Here is a 16,715-nt window from a genome sequence, read left to right on the forward strand (position 1 = left end):
CCTGTTATTAAAGGAAGGTTTCTAATGGTACCTGATGATCTTGTACATGACTGGGTTGGTGAAGAAAGGTTCATCCAGCTCATTATGGCCCCACTGCCTATAGCATAACAAATCAATAATTACATCCTTTCGGAACTGGCGCTGATATTCAAAAGCAAGTCGTGTGGCTCGGACCACTTCCTCTGGACTGTCTCCATTGACGTGGATAATGGCACAGCCTACTGACTTTCCTAAAGAAGGTAAGACCCAGATTTAAAAAAAAAAAGTCAGTTAACATGGGCTAATATTAGTTATTTCCCAACACCTTCTTGCCTACGTAGAAAGACAGCCCTGAAATGCAGAGGTAGTTTAGCCTGGGTGCTAAGAACATAAACTTTAGAGTTCAGCTGACCAGACTCAGCTCTATGACTGACTATATGGTGTTGGGAAAGGTAGAAATCTCAATCTAGAAGCTAGAGAGCATGATTAAGAGCCCGATGCTCGTCCTGAGGACCTGGGTTTGAGGCCCAGCACCCACACAGTAGCTCACAGCTGTCTGGAAGGCCAGTCCCCACGGGATGCAACACTCTCTTGCTCGCCATGGCTACTGTGTGCATGTGATATATAGACATACAAGCAGGCATAACACCCATACACATAAAATCAAAATAAGAATATAAAAATTCAAAAATAAATCAATAAATGGGTCTTGTCTAGGCTCTGAGTGACGTTGTCAAGTGTAACATGAAGGCCGGAACTAAGGAATATAGTGTCAGTGTTTCACAGTGCCTTATACAGCGGCAGTTAACATTTATTATTGTTATTATTACTATTATCTTTCCTCCCAAGACAATAGGTCATTGAAGTATGAATCCTAGGAAAAGATTTTTCTCCCAAGAATTTTTAAAAGTATTTTTCCTGTGCCAGACAATTTAAAAGGCATCTAGTCTAGACTCTAGTTATAAAACTGGCTGACAGTGCCTGTAATAGTTTTGTGGACTATGAGTGGACAATAAAATCCCTGATTTGTGCTAAGATTGTTATTTCCACAGATTAAAATAGACTGACTTTGATCCTTTACAACATTTTTTTTGGGATAGGGCTTCTCTGTGTAGCCCTGCCTGTCCTAGAACTTGCTCTATAGACCAGGTTGACTTTGAACTCACAGAAATTCTCCTGCCTCTGCCTTCCGAGATTAAAAGCTGGGATTAAAAGCACGAGCCACCACTGGTTGGCTATAACTTACTTCCAACTAGAGCATTTTAGCAGATTTACCGAGTGAACACAGCCTTTTTTACTGAGACTCTGAACACTCTAAGTTTGAATATTCCAAAGGTAATTACTCTAGAATTGTACCAAGCGCACTGCTCTCTGATTTCTACCAGATAATTAAACTATGTAAGCAATATGGGACTGAACCCTCTCAGCTCCATCTTTGTCTCATTTCCTTTGACTTAAGAGCTCACACTTGAGGCGGAAATGTTGCTCTGTGGAAGAGTGTTTGCCTAGTATGCATAGCATACTAATGCAGTTCTGTGGCAGAGAGCTTGTGTCAACTAACATCATATAAAATAAATAAATAGCATACGCAAACTAAAAAAATGAATGTTAATTTGGTAACTTTTGGCAACTACTGACCAACCATATCCAACTTCAAAAAATTAAAATGGTTGGTAGTGGTGGCAACACCTTTAATTCCAGCACTTGGGAGTGTGGTGTTTTGAAGGAGAAAGGCCCCCATAGGCTCATATATTTCAGTGTTTGGTTCCCAGCTGGTGAGCTGTTTAAGAAGGATTAGGAGGTATGGCCTTGTTGAAAAGGTTTGTCACTAGAAGTGGGCTCTCAAAAGCCCATGCCAGGCCCAGTCTCTCACTCTCTCTGCCACATGCTTGTGGATCAGATGTGAGCTCTCAGCTACTGCTCCAACGCCAATGCCTGTCTTCCTCCTGTCCTGAGTCCTGGACTCACCAGCTGAAACTGTAAGCAAGTCTCAAGTTAAAGGTTTTCTTTTATAAGTTACTTTGGTCATGGTGTGTAGCAATAGAACAATAAATAAAACAAGGAGGAAGAGGCAGGTGGATCTTTATGAGTTCCAGGCCAATCTGGTTTACATAATATCAATTCCCGTTACACAGACAAACTCTGTTTCAAAAAAACAAAACAAAACAAAACAAAAAATCCAAAAACCAAAACAAGAACAAAAACAATCTCCAGGTCAGTTATGATGAGGCCTTGTTTAAAATGAAAATGAAAATGAGGTAACCAGGGCTAGAGAGATGGCTCAGTGGTTAAGAGCACTGCCTGCTTATCCAAAGGTCCTGAGTTCAATTCCCGGCAACCACATGGTGGCTCACAACCATCTATAATGAGGTCTGGTGCCCTCTTCTGGCCTGCAGACATACACACAGACAGAATATTGTATACATAATAAATAAATAAATAAATATTAAAAAAATGTTAAAAAAAAAGAAGAAAATGGGGTAACCAGCAAGACTCGCTGCTCTGAATGAATGAAGTTTTCCTCTGCCAATTTCTCATCTGGTTGACACAGCAATGCCAATCCTAGCGTGCTACACGCCAATTCTAGCGTGCTACTTACCAATATCGCTGCTGTATAAGGAAGACCTTCCTCTTTCCGCTGGAGTGGTGTAACCCAGCTGGTTATTGACGATTAGATGGATACTCCCACCAATTCTGAAATGTGGGAGATTAGAGAGCGTGAACGTTTCAAGAACAATCCCTTGACCACAGAAGGAAGCATCACCATGAACCTAAAACATATGTGAGATGGAGGAAATAAGGAATTAATAAACTTAGATTTTACTGATTGAAACTAGCTGTTTAAAAATATTAATTGGAATACCAACAACCACTGTCTCATGACTCTCCTGACCTAAAATTATATAGGTTGCAAGATTTCTTAGTGTGTTTAAACTGATGACTTTTCAAAGATGCCTTCTCAGCTCTCCCTGCTAACACTGTACCACTTCACTCACCCCGGCCCTGCATCCAACTCATCGACTCCCCAGACATTCTAGCATCTATAGTAACACTATGTGAGGAACGGCTACTACATATGCAATGAAAGCATCACTCTATTGATTTTATCCCGAGCTAGGGATTGAACCCAGGGTCTCCTGCCTCCTAGGCAAGCACTCTATCACTGAACTACAGATCCAGATTCAGCACAGGGAAATTTTGCAAGAAAATAGCCTTAAGATATGAGAAACAGGACCAGGAGATGGACGCCACAGAGGGTAAAGGTGCCTACCTCACAAACCTGAGGCCCTGAGTTGAATCTCTGGAACGCAGATAGGGGTAAAACGACAGAACTGACTCCATAAAATTGTCCTCTGCCCTCCACATGCACTGTGGCACGCATACACCCACACACATCACACACACGTACAAGCCTATGAGGAACAGTGCACAGCTCTGAACTCTTCTCTCCAGTCACTCACACCTGAAAAGAGACAGAGAAGTAGCTCCCATCACCAAGGCCTGCCTGTTCTTATGAATATAAGAGAGCAGGGTGATGGCACGTGTTAAAGCCAAGGTGCAGGAAGAAAGGCAATCACGTATAAGCAGGAAAGTAAAATCTTATTATGAAAGGATATCTAAAATATGCTAATCTTTTAGAATATTCAAAGCCACTAGATCAGGTTATCACTGTGAAATTTGGTAGGTAAGGTGGTTAAGGGTGGGGAGCTTTTCTCTACACCTACCGAAAATAATAAACATATCGTGGAAATTTTTAGAAAAAAAAGTTTAAGCCCCAGAATCCTCTTTCCTAAAACTGTCACGTTACTTCGCTTTCCACTGGAACACCTGTCACATTTGCCAACCCAGACAATGCTATTCCCAGTTTTCCCCCTTTCCCAAACTCAAGTACCTGCAGGCAGATGACTCTGTCCCCAGGCTGAGCCGAACTGTGCAGTGAGTAGTCACCGTCTCCCCGAGACTGCTGCCTGCCGCGAGTTTTCCCGACAGCCACAGGGTTAACAGCTTCCAGATGAGAGGGATTCGGCAGCATTGTCACATGGAGGGGGCGGTGGGCGCCAAAGTCTAGGTCCACCGAGGAGGTCAGATGGGACAGGACATCTCCAATGGCTGAGACGTTTTCTGGAAATTCACTTAAGCCTCGCATTTTACGGAACATCAGCTATTAGAACAAACATACAAGATATCAAACAAGTCTTATTACAGTAGAGTCTGAAGTGAGCTTGAAAAAATTTGCATTATGTAAATTCTTTTATAGTTATTAAAAACATACATTATCCAAAGATAGGCACAGATTTCTAACTGCTGGGTCACTCAGAACTACTTGGAGGTCTACTTGTATATACGTGTATGGGTAAGAGCACATGAGTGTAGGTATCCACGGAGTCCAGAAGAGACTGGACCCTTCTGCCAGAGAAACACTTCCCTGAAATGTGGCCAGTATGTAGCTTCCACCAGATAACCCAGTAAGATTCCCTGGAGCCTACCATCATGGGTACTGGGAGCTAAACCCAAGTCTTCTGCAATACCTACCTATACATCCTTACCTACCTATACATTTCTCCAGACCCTAGTGGTAATATTTTAAGAGGAGTCTTACCCAAGGCAAACAGTAGCTACCTCTCTCTGCCTTATATAACTTCTAAAGTATGTAATCATTAGCGGTGATTCCAGCCACCATATCTTTGTAAAGACTACAATTTAGTATTTTTGTAACTCTGAGGGAGGTGGAATTTTAATTAGCTTTCTACACTACCAAATTTCTACTTTGAAATTTCTGCAGTCTTAACTATATTAAAGTGTTCCTGTGGCTTCAAAGAAGCTGCGAATTCTGAAGTCGCAGATTTCGACCCCACTGAATGTCCTTTAAACGCTGTTTGGGGTTCGGTTTTCTCATGAGACTTCTGGAGATTCATCTAAGGTCCTTGTGCTTGCAAGCAAGCCCGTCAACAGTTGAGTCACCTCCCAGGCCACACTCTTTCTAAGGTTCTTTCCTTATTTTTTCTTGGTTTTCAGAAATTCTTTTGCTTATCTTGCATTCTCCACCCATGTCACCCGTGCAGGAGGCAGTCCCTGGAGGGAAGGTGCAGGAAGACCCCTGGGACCTCCAAGAGATGACGAGTGCCGGAGAGCCCATGCTCCTGCCTCCTTCTCCCTTCTCATCACTGAGACAGCCAGGCCACATCTCACCCAGATGTGGAAATCCCTCACAGCTTTCCCTTAGGTTCTGCTTATTTGCATCTGAATATTAACAAGGGTCCTGCAAATAGCTGACCTGCCACATCCTTCTACTCTAGACGCTGTCTAAGTGACACCATTCCCAACACATGCTGAGGATGGTAGGGAGGTGACACTCACATATCAGCTCAACTTGGAGCCCTTCCTTCGCGATGCTAACAGTGTATCTTTATAGGAGACCAAAAATCCAGTGCAGTGACCATGAGTCCTCAGAGTTTGTAGTTCTCACTGTGTTTGCTCTTTCTCTGTGTTCTATGTCTGTCTGTTTCTGTCCCATTCTCTCTCTGTCTCTTACACACACACACACACACACACACACACACACACACTGGCTCGAGTTACCTGCACAATGGCAGAGACACACAACTGACCTTTCCACTGTCCCTGAACCTAGCATTTGAACATTTGTGTGCAGATAGATTAAAAACTCACAGGAAAACAAACTCAAAGCAAGGTGGATACTCTAGTCAGATCTGGGACCCCTTCTGCCAGAAAAACACTCCCCTGAAATGTGGCTGGAAGGTGTTTCCACCAGACACCCCAGTAGGCTCAAAGTCTAGCAATGGGGTATTCCTAGGCCTGGTCAGGCATTAGGGTTTCAGCAGGTAGTGAGGTAAGCAGATTCCCATTCTGTGGCTAACCAGAAGCCCTTATTCAGCTCTCCAGACACCATCGGCTGTATAGGAAGCTCCTAGTCTTAGTAGTCAAGAATCCCTTCTACTATAGCCCAGACAGATCTCAGTTAAGAATGATGGTGACAGGTTGTTTAGGCCTCTCATAAAGCCAACTGGAAGTGTGAACTACAGGCTGTTCCCACCCTAAGGCAGGAAGGGTTCCCTAGGTGTCACTAGTCACTAGCTCTGGAACACTTAAAAAAATCAAACAGGTCCACATCATGAACTGAGGAGAACATGAAACCTGACCACTGCCAAAGGAACTCACTGCAGGCTAGAAAAGAATCTTCACAAATAATTGGAAGAGAAAATAAACTTAGGAAGCATGTACTAAATGTTTTCCTGTACAGTAATAGGAGGAAAGAGGGTCCTGCCATGACAGGAAGCCTCGTGGAGAGTACCTAGCTGAGACTTTTCTGAGCACAGATTCTGAGCAAAGGTTCAGGGCTGGACTGTCCATCAGTCCTCCTGGGTCCTTCTTGCAGGCTCCAGCACTGGAAATGTTCTCATCATGCTGGACCAAAGATGAAATAGAAGGCCTTCTTGGTGGCTGTGGTGTTGACATATCATAGATCCACCATGAAAACCCAGTTATCCTTGGTTGAACTTTCATGGAACATATCACACAAGGAAGGAGGAGTCAGAGACCAAGCAGCTGCCTTCTGCTTGGGGCTGATTTACCCACCCCACCAGCTCACATACACAGAATCTTGAGACATAAAGAACACCCATGGAAGCTGGTGGGTCTACAGTGCTCTGTGATCACAGCCTTGGGGCTCAGCACAGAGAGGTGCATTTCCCAAAAACATTGTTCCCAAGACAGCGGTCCATCCATGGTATTTCTGATAATTCCTAGGGATACACATACCCTGGCTGACAAGGAGAAAGGTGAGGCACCCCCTGTGGAGAGTGCTCTGCACTTTCCAAAGTATGGGAGGCTTCAGTTTAAGAAGATGCCTATGAGCACATTGCAGAAAAAAGTCTAAAATTTCACTCTGTCGGCTCCACATCAGATTCTGAGCATCCTGGGAGAAGTTAGGTATGGTCCAGAAGTCAGAGAGAAAGAACATCCCAGAGTTCTGGATGGAGGGCCCTGATCCCAGGTCCAGATGTGCCCCCTCCCTGGTAAGCTCTTCAGTACAGTGTATCGAAGTGACGGAGAACCTTTACTTGAGACTTTTGGGGTGCACCCCATGCACTCTAAACACTGGTAGTACATAGCACCACTATGTAGTCCTTTGGTATCTATGTTCTACAAGATGGCGCTGAACAAGGCATGCTACTGGGGCTTCTCCCCCACACATGGGTCCCAGTTGGTGGAATAGTTTGGGAAGAATTAGGAGGTGTGTCCTTGTTGGAGAAGGTGTGTCACTGGAGGGTGGGCTTTGAAATTTCAAAAGCTAAGCCATTCCCAGTTAGCTGTCTGACTGCTTTGTGCTTGTGGATCAGATGTACACACTCAACTACTGCTCCAGCATCATGCCTGTCTGCACCTTGCTGCCTACCATGATGGTTGTACACTCACCCTCTGAAACAGTAAGCAAGCCACCAATAAATTCCTCTATAAGTTGCCCTGATCATGGAGTCTCTTCACAGCAATAGGAAAGTAACAGAGACGCCCAGTTCTGCAGGAGCTGGAGCCTCTAAGTTTTGTGGCGACGCTGTTGATGACAATGCTGTGCTGTGCTCCATCAGGTACTTTCTTTTTCCTTTATGTGGTGTGCATGTGTGTGTGTGTGTGTGTGTGTGTGTGTGTGTGTGTTGAGATGGGAAGAGCAGAGGACAATTTTCCTTATCATTCCTTGACCACCATGCATGTTGAAGAAGCAAAGTAACCTTTACTTTCCCTGGTGGAAGAAAGAATCCCTGAGACCATTACAGAAAAACCAACCTTGGTTCTACCAGTCAGCACTAAGTTCCCACCCATTCACTAAACTATCTCCCAACCAACTGCTCAGAGGCACCATTAGTTTCTAAAGGAAATTAACACCATCAGTTTTATTCTGCTCCAGTCCTACACTGGTAAGAATGACAAAACGTCTCCTAGAAATGTCAGAAAAGCTACATCCATGAAGTCTCCCCAATATGGCCACCTGAACAAAACTTGAACATCAGTGGGCATGCTAACATGGAAAGAGGGATGCTCCAGGGGCCTCAACAAACAACTGTAGGCAACTGGGGGATGCGGAGAGTGAGAGAGATAGTCTCCTCTCAGGAAAGAGCCTCCATGTGGTTACCCAATACCAAGTAGTTAGCCCTAAAATCAGATACATACATGTAACATTATACAAACAGTGCAGGTTGCATTGTGTGTTTAGGAGTGTTTAAGTATAGGGTAGGGTAAGGTAGGGTGTGTGTAAAGAAAATGAGGCTGTGAATTTGAAAGAAAACAAGGAGGTACATGGGAGGGGATGGAGGGTGAAAAAAGAAAGGAGGAAAATAATGTGATTATATGTATGTGTGTGTGCGTGTGTGCATGCGTGTGTGTGTGTGTGTGTGTGTGTGTGTGTGTGTACTGGTTTTTCAAGACAGGGTTTCTCTGTAGCTTTGGAACCTGTCTGTCCTGGAACTAGCTCTTGTAGACCAGGCTGGCTTTGAACTCAGAGATCCACCTGCAACTGCCTCCTGAGTGCTGGGATTAAAGGTGTGCACCACCACTACCCAGAAGATTATATAATTATTTAATTAGTATATTTTATACTATAATTAATATACTATATAATTAGTATAATTTTTTTAAAAGCTAAAAATTATTATAAGAACACATGGACACTAAAAAGAAACAAAGATCAACAACAAAGACATAGAAAGAAATCTTACCTCTGGAGGTAACTGCAGAAGGCCTGTCAACAGATTCAGCCTCCCTCTATGGGGCATCCCAATAACGACATCAGTTATCCCGCTATAGGCTGACGACTTTAGTAACTCGTGAAAAAAGCCCATCATGCTCTCAGCCCCTTCACCACCATATCTCTTCACTGTGGCAAACTTGGTGGCCAAAAAGTGGTCAAACTCCTGTGGAACAGACATATTAGCTGCTGGAAGACCACAAGGCGAAAGTCAGGTAAGTCCTGTGTGTTGTGAGAAGGCCCCACATTATTCCAGCGGTCATGTATCTGCCCTTTCACTACCATATTCCCGGAGACAGACATCCTGGTAAAGCACAGCTCTGCTGAGGACCCTGGCACAGCAGGAGCTGTGAAGAGAAGAACCTGAGTGGTAGAATCACGTATCTGGGAACAAGCTCCTTCTGTGTTTGTTTTTCCAGCCCTGAAGCCAGACTTAGCTATCTGCTGCCTCGCCCAAGACCTCAGTTCTCCTAGAGGCTCTACAGTATTCGTTGCCAAGGTCTAACACTGTCCTACTACTCAAACTGGTGGGACGTGACTTCCTATCAGTTTGACATGCCTAAGCCCTTACCACAGCCCTGTTAATGATGTGGTTCCACTAACTGACAATGAGAACTTCTGCTGGGCAGTTGATCAAACTTCTCCAGGAAACAAAAGGAGAAGCACAATCTTAAGGACTTTATTAAGTTTTATAAAATAAGCAGAGGATACGTTAGCATACTTTGATACCGAGGAAAACCAACAGCTCAAATGTCTAGTGATCTGCTTTGCTTCTGCTTGGGGTGAAGTGCTGTTCAGTCTGATGTGCTGAAGCAATGGATGATGGACAGGGGCCAGGTCGAATGCCTTCCTTTCCTCTCCCCAGCAGCTAGTTATTTTTGTAGGAAGTGAGAAGACCTGGTCCACTAATGTTAGCTAATACTTATTTCTACTTTTATTTTTCCATTTCTAGTTATTTACAGTTGTATGTATCTGTATGTCAGTATGTGCATATGAACACAGGTGTCCTCAGTGGCCATAGGCATTGGGTCCCCTGGAACTGGAGTTAAAGACAGTTGTGAGGTACCATGTGGATGCTGGGAATTGAACCTGAGTCCTCTAGGAGAGCAGCAAGTGCTCTTAACCATCTCTCCAGCCCTTATCTGATACTTTTTATACCTGAGATTCTAGCAATAGTTTTGCTAGGTGTTTTCGCTCTTCTGTGGTAAACGACTCCTTTTTCAGCTCCTCAAACCGTCTGGCAAACCAGTCTTTCTCCTCCTGGCTCTGAAGCTGTGCGGTTTCAATAGAAATTGGCCCGCAGTAGATATGGTTCAAGTAGGCTAAGATTTCCTCAAGAGAAGCCTCTTCTTTGCCCATGTTCAACAGTCCTGTGGAAGAGAACAAAGGGCTCACTTCAAAGAATAACCAACTATGCCGAAGATGAGCTGTGGGGCAGAGCAGAACAGAGGCGCGCTTCAGTCTGAGCGCGTCATTACAAACCGAATTGTTACCAATGACTGTTAACACTGCCTTTACAAAAGACTGTGAAAAAGTATATCCAGGATCACTCGCACAACAAGCAAGTATTCTGTCACTGATGTAAGCCTCTGCCTCGTCTAGACCTCTTCTAAAGTCAAACTTAAGACTATGGCTGATAGCCATAAAGTAGAAAAAGTAGATTAGGTGGAGACCTTCTGAGGACACAGCTCTATCACGTCATGCCAAGTTTTGATCCCAGGTCTCATCCTTGCACCACAAATAATACTAATAAAATAATATAAATAAAACGAGATAAAACCCTAACACCATGACTCATGATCCAGGCCCAATATTTTGTTTGTTTGGTCTTGCTGTTGTTTTAGTTCCCAGGCTTGGAAAGAAACTGGAATGAGGGGGTTTAGGCTTTCAGGGGGAATGAAAGCCGTCGCAGGATGTTTCCCTACCTCTGCCCTGCAGCAGCTCCATATTATCCAAGCTCTCTGAATCTGTTTCTGTCTGGGTAGTTTCAATGAGAGGTGCCCCCATAGGTTCAGACATCCCCGGATAACGGGACTGTTTGGGTAGCTTAAGAGGCCATGCTGCAGGAAGCATGTCACTAGGAATGGGCTTTGAGATTTTAAAAGCCACATGGTACTCCTAGATGTGTGCTCGCACTTGCTGCTGCAGCTCCATGCCTGCCTGCTGCCACAGCTGTCCTCTGTAATGGTGAAGGATTCTTATCGCTCTGGAACCACAAGCCCAAATAAACCCTTCCTTTTGTAAGATGCCTCGGTCAATGTGTTAAGTTTATCTCTCAACTAAATACGGGAGTATTTATTAATGTTAGTTTATCTCTATACTAAATACGGAAATAACTTTTAGGAGCAGTTAGGAAAATGGATCAGCATTCTATATGCAAAGTGTGTGGCACCTACCTGTTTGGATTTTTAAATACTGTTATTTATGTATGGAGGAGGCATCATGTGCATTCTGTCATGCATGGCATAAGAAGGTCAGAGGGAAACTTTGGGAGCTGGTGCTCTCCTTCTACTATGCTTTTCCCACTTGGTGGCAGGCATCTTTACCCGCTGAACTACCCTGCCAACCTGTTCTATGTTTTTAACCACATAGAAACAAGAGCACTCTAGAACGTCAAGACAGCTCCCACGTGAAGACCATGCAGTGTGTCCTTTGTCCCTTCACCTGATGGAAGTCTCTAATCCAGGGCATCCAGTTCCTCAAGAACAGAACAAGACTGACCCTCCACCTGACAGCTCCCCTCTCACACCCAGGTGCTGCCTTACCTGTCGTAGTGAAGGGTCCCTGCAGGGTCTGTACGAGGGCTTGGATTTCAGGCACAGTATCCAGCAGGGCTTGTCCCGGGAAGAGAGGGTTGATCTGGGCGGCTTTGTGGCCATGCTCACAATAAACTGTCACCAACCTGGCAAGGCCGTGATCAACTAAATTGGAAGAAGAAAATAGCACAGTTGAGGAGATGCTCAGAAACTACAGAGACACTTGTCACAGAAGGACCTTTAACTCACCGTTCCTACTCACATTGCCGGTGGATTTCAGGGTTAAAGACTGTCAGATGCTAGGTAAGTACACTTTCTTTTTCTTTTTCTTTTTTTTCCTTTTTTCTTTCTTTTCCTTCTTTCTCTCTCTTCCTCCCTCCCTCCCTCCCTCCCTCCCTCCCTCCCTCCCTCCCTCCCTCTCTCTCTCTCTCTCTTTCTTTCTTTCTTTCTTTCTTTCTTTTGGAGAGCCTGTCCTGGCACTAGCTCTGCAGACCAGGCTAGCCTTGAACTCGCCTGCCTCTGCCTCCCAAGTGCTGGGATTAAAGGCGCGCACCACCCTTCCCCCCGCCCCCCCCAGAAACACTTACTTTCTTAAATTTATCTCATGATAGCTAAAGTCATGGAAGCAAAAGAAAAGGAAATAGGAGAGGAGCTAGCATCATGAGTGTAAGAATAACTGCGCATATGGTACAATTAGGAGAGAACTTCTGAGACTGAGAAGGATTACTTCCACCCTGATGTTATAGACACAGTCCCCTTCTTTCCTGGTTAGTGTAGGTGTATATAGATCTCAGACAGAACACTAGGGCTAATGCTGGGTGTGGTGCACACCTTTAATCCCAGCACTTGGGAAGCAGAGGTAGGCAGATTCAGTGAGTTCAAGGCTAGCCTGGTGAAATCCTGTCTCAAAAAACAAACAAACAAACAAAAAATCATACACATAAAACAAGAACCCCTCTCTCTCTTTCCTTCCCTCCCTCTCTCCATCTCTCTCTCTCTCTCTCTCTCTCTCTCTCTCTCTCTCTCTCTCCACATATGTGTGTGTGTGTATACGTGTATATATATTTCATATATATACATATGCCTATATATCTTTCCCTTTGGTTGGGGTTACACAGGCTTTTAATTTGGGAGGCAGAGGCAGATGGATTAAGGCCACATAGTAAATTCTAGGCCAGCCAGGGTTATACAGTGAGATCCTATCTCAAACAAACAGACAGACAAACAAAAACAGCAATAATAAAGCTAGGTAAAACCCCCAAATCAATGTTACATTTCCTTTTCCCCACTCAGTGCTGGGAACAAAAACCCACAGCCATGCGTTTGTTACGCAAGTACTCTACCATAAGGTCAAATACCCAGCCTCACATCTCCCTTGTTTAAAAGTGCGCATTTGTTCATTTTGACAAGGGGCGCATGTGCTTGCATGTGGAAGTAAGGGGACACCTGCAGAAACCTGTTCTCCTTTCACCACGTCGGCTCCAGGGGCCAAACTTAGGTGCTCAGGCTTGGCAGCAGGCACCTTTATCCCAGGAGCCATTTTGTCAGCTCCCTTCTTCCCTTATTGACTCCAGACACAGTTGTTTTATAAAACTGGAGACAAAGAACCTAAATTATCTTGGGAGTCACAGAACACAAAACTATCAAAGAGCTAAACAGATAAGCTGGCTTCTGCGGCTCACGCCTGCGGAAACAGGATTGCTGAGTACAAGGCCATATTGGATTACACAGTGAGGTCCAGGACAACCTTAGCTATAGAGTAAGACCCTGTCTCAAAGCAAAGCCTCTATAGATCAGGGAACGGGACTACAACTCAGTGGAAGAGAGCTGGGCTAGCATGTGTCAGGCCCTTGCTTAATTCCCAACACCTAAATCATTCATTCATTCATTCAAGCAAAGTTAGGCTGGTGTGGTGATACACACCTTTAATGCCAACACTCAGAGGGAGAGGGAGTGGCTTTCTGTGAGTCCCAGGACAGTCAGGCTACATAGTGATCCCCGTCTGAAAAAACAAACAAAGCTCTTCAAATGTCTATTTTATGAACAATTATTGTCATGGAATGGTTTCCTAGCAACACATGTGCTTCAGTCTGTATTTGATGCGTTGCCAAGCTTGCCTCTTTACACATGGCAGGCAAAGTGAGAAGAGATCAGAGATGCAGTGATCAGAGGACATCTTCGCATCACGTCAGCAGCTAGGCAGGCCCACGGTATGCCAAATGCCCAGAGGTGACTCTGGTTCGTTCCCTTCCTGAGTCTTAACTGCTGAGCGCATCCTCTAGTTTGAGGAGACATCCCTATAGCTTCCACAAAGCATTTTTTGTTTAGGACGGATAGAAATTGTTGGGAAAACAAATGTTGTTTACAAACACTATGGTGAAAACATCAATCTGCATTGCTGTTTACTGTAAATAAAAATGGCAGTGAGGCACACAGACCACAGCTCTGTTTCAAGAAGGAAAACACCAAGTTAGCCAGCACAAAGTCCATGTCAGCTAATTTAAACTAAACTTGATATTTCAGTTAAAAGCCAGGTGTCAGGGAGATGGCTTAGCAGTTAAGAGCACAGGCTGTTCTTCCACAGAACCCTGTTTCAATTCCCATCGCTTACATGGCTGCTCACATCCCTGAACTCTAGTCCCAGGGGATCTGACACCTCTTCTGGCTTCCTGGGCAGTGTGTGCCTTCTCCTCTCACAGTTAGGATGTGTCAACTTTTCAATTGCTGGGACTACAGGCATGTATTACCATGTCTGACACTTTTGTTTGTTTTGCCTTGGTTTTCTTTTCTGTTCTTCTTTCTTTTTTCTTTCTTTTCTTTCTCTCTTTCTTTTCTTTTCTTTCTTTTTCTTTTCTTTTTTTTTTGAGACAGGGTTTTTCTGTGTAGTCCCAGCTGTCCTGGAACTCACCTGTAGACCAACCAGGCTGGCCTCAAACTCAGAGATCTCTGAGTTTTCAGCCTCCTGAGCACTAGGATTAAAGGTGTGTAACACTACCTTTGCACACCACCTCCCAGTTAGGGAAAGTAATTTCTAAAGAGGGACACTGGTAGTAAAGAAGCTGGAATTTATTTGAACATAAGTGTTTTTACTTTAACACTCCATTACACACATACACACATACACACACACACACACACACACACACACACACACACACTTTTTCCTTGGAGATAAAATCTAGAGCCCTGAGCATACCAAGCAGGCATTCTGCTACTGAGGCAAATCCTCGTCCCTGCATCTGTTACAACAAAAGTTGAAGAGGGATGTTTTTAACCTATAGAAAGAATGACTAGAACTATATAAGGCTAAGGTTGTATACTTTTTGCATTTGCATTAATTTTCGAATTTTCTACAGTTGTGAAAATCACTGATGCTTTCAGTTTCTTCAAACTATTTCTTTACAATTCCAGTAAAGGCCACTGTGGTTTGTAACATGCAACATCCCCCCAAAAACATCACTTCAACTATCAAAGCTCTACTGTGATAGAGACGGTAACTGCCGGCCTTGGTCTAGAATCCAATGACTTCCCTCTCTGGAAGGTCTCTGTTCCGGGTTGAATGGGAAATGTTCCCTACGGATTGATGTGTCAGAACATGTTTCCAGCAGGTAGTCCTGTTTGGAGAGAGAACAGAACATCTGGGCTATGGGGACTGATGATGGTGGATGTCGGCCTGTTTGGCCAGGGCTTTAGAGTTACAGTCATTGCTTCCTGAACTGGCAATATGTCAGGAGCGCCCGCTCACATTTCTGCTGCTACGATGCCGCCCAGTTGCCTTGCTTTCCTCTCCATAACAGACTGTCTCCCGTGAAACTCCAGCGAAGAGAAACCTTTCTCTTTTGAGTTGTTTCTATCATGTATTTTGTAATGTAAATAAGAAAAGTAGCCATGGGTTTTTTGTTTGTTTGTTTGTTTGTTTTTTCATGATAGGGTTTCACTGTGTAGCTCTGGTTATCCTGGAACTCACCCTGTAGACCAGGCTGGTCTCAAACTCAGAGATCCACCTGCCTCTGCCTTCCGAGTGCTGGAAGCTGTACACTATCACTGCCAGCTTCTAACACCATTTTTCTGTTTATTAGTTTTCGAGACAGGGTTTCTCTGTAGCTTTGGAGCCTGTCCTGGAACTAGCGCTTGTAGACTGGGCTGGCCTCAAACTCACAGAGATCCACCTGCCTCTGCCTCTTGAGTGCTGGGATTGAAGGTGTGTGCCACTATCATCCAGCCCAACGCAGTTTTTAAAAGATACAAAAAAAAAAAGCCAGGTAGTAGTGGCATATGCCTTTAATCCCAGCATTTGGGAGGCAGAGGCAGGAGGACCTCTGTGAATTCAAGGCCAGCCTCATCTACAGAGTCAGTTCCAGGACAGTCAGGGCTACAAAGAAAAACCCTGTCTCAAAAACAACAACAACAACAACAAAAATAAAAAAATAAGAAGAAGAAAGAAAGAAAAAAATCTAAAAAGACTAAAACCCTTCAGTATAAAGTATACATCGTGAGAATCACTACTCTTAAACTAACCTCTACTGTAATTTGGTAATTTAAATAAATAGATCCAAAATTGATGCATAATATCTTAGGTTTGATTACCACGCACAAATAAAATAAGTAAATAAATTAATAAACAAAGTTACTTGGTAACTAAGGTTTACCGAGACTAAAGTACAAGTCATTACCAAGAGTAAACTACAAAGAACACTCAGCCTGGGTCAAAGTTTAACTGATGATAACACTAACAACCCCCACAATCCAAGAGGTTCCTAAAGGCAAATGTAGTGTTTCCTTAAGTCCTCAGTACAAAGCAAGGCTGGGAGAATGGTATGGGCTCCTGAGGCAGGAGCTGACTGTAACCAAGACTGGCATGAGGGTGAAGAAGCCTTCCACAGCCTTCACTTCATTCTCTCTTGGTGCTCTTCCTGTGATTCTACTAAAGTCTAGGCTGGCCTTGAACTCGTTATCCTCTTATTTCAGTCTGGGAATGAATTATAGGTCTGTGTCACCAGCTCGACCACTGAGTCACTTCTGAAGTGTCAAAGTGTCCATTTCCAGAAGGGTTTGCATTTTATCTTATAAATACTTCAAAATTAAATCATGATTCATAATAGAAAATCATTCCTCTGGATTAAGATTGTACTTTCACAGCAACTGATATACTTGAAAAATACTAAAGACAGGCCCATGGCCTCACCTGATTCTTATTCTTTATTTAAAGAAAGCTAATT

At 43.9% G+C, this 16,715-nt stretch overlaps 1 protein-coding gene across 1 annotated transcript in view; it reads right to left on the reverse strand.

Annotated features, from left to right (window-relative positions):
• The window catches only part of Dhtkd1 (dehydrogenase E1 and transketolase domain containing 1), a 46,737-nt gene that overhangs the window by 25,051 nt on the left and 4,971 nt on the right, over positions 1-16,715 (reverse strand). Inside the window, exons 2-7 of the mRNA XM_085699091.2 lie at positions 11,506-11,661; positions 9,899-10,110; positions 8,712-8,906; positions 3,872-4,141; positions 2,579-2,750; positions 32-230 (exon numbers count right to left, since the gene is read on the reverse strand). Of these exons, the coding sequence (XP_085555217.2) occupies positions 32-230; positions 2,579-2,750; positions 3,872-4,141; positions 8,712-8,906; positions 9,899-10,110; positions 11,506-11,661 (1,204 nt within the window). The remainder of the gene's footprint in view (positions 1-31; positions 231-2,578; positions 2,751-3,871; positions 4,142-8,711; positions 8,907-9,898; positions 10,111-11,505; positions 11,662-16,715) is intronic.

This window comes from Myodes glareolus, chromosome 14, assembly GCF_982192425.1.
Source record: "Myodes glareolus chromosome 14, mMyoGla1.1, whole genome shotgun sequence".
NCBI classification, from domain to species: Eukaryota; Metazoa; Chordata; class Mammalia; order Rodentia; family Cricetidae; genus Myodes; species Myodes glareolus.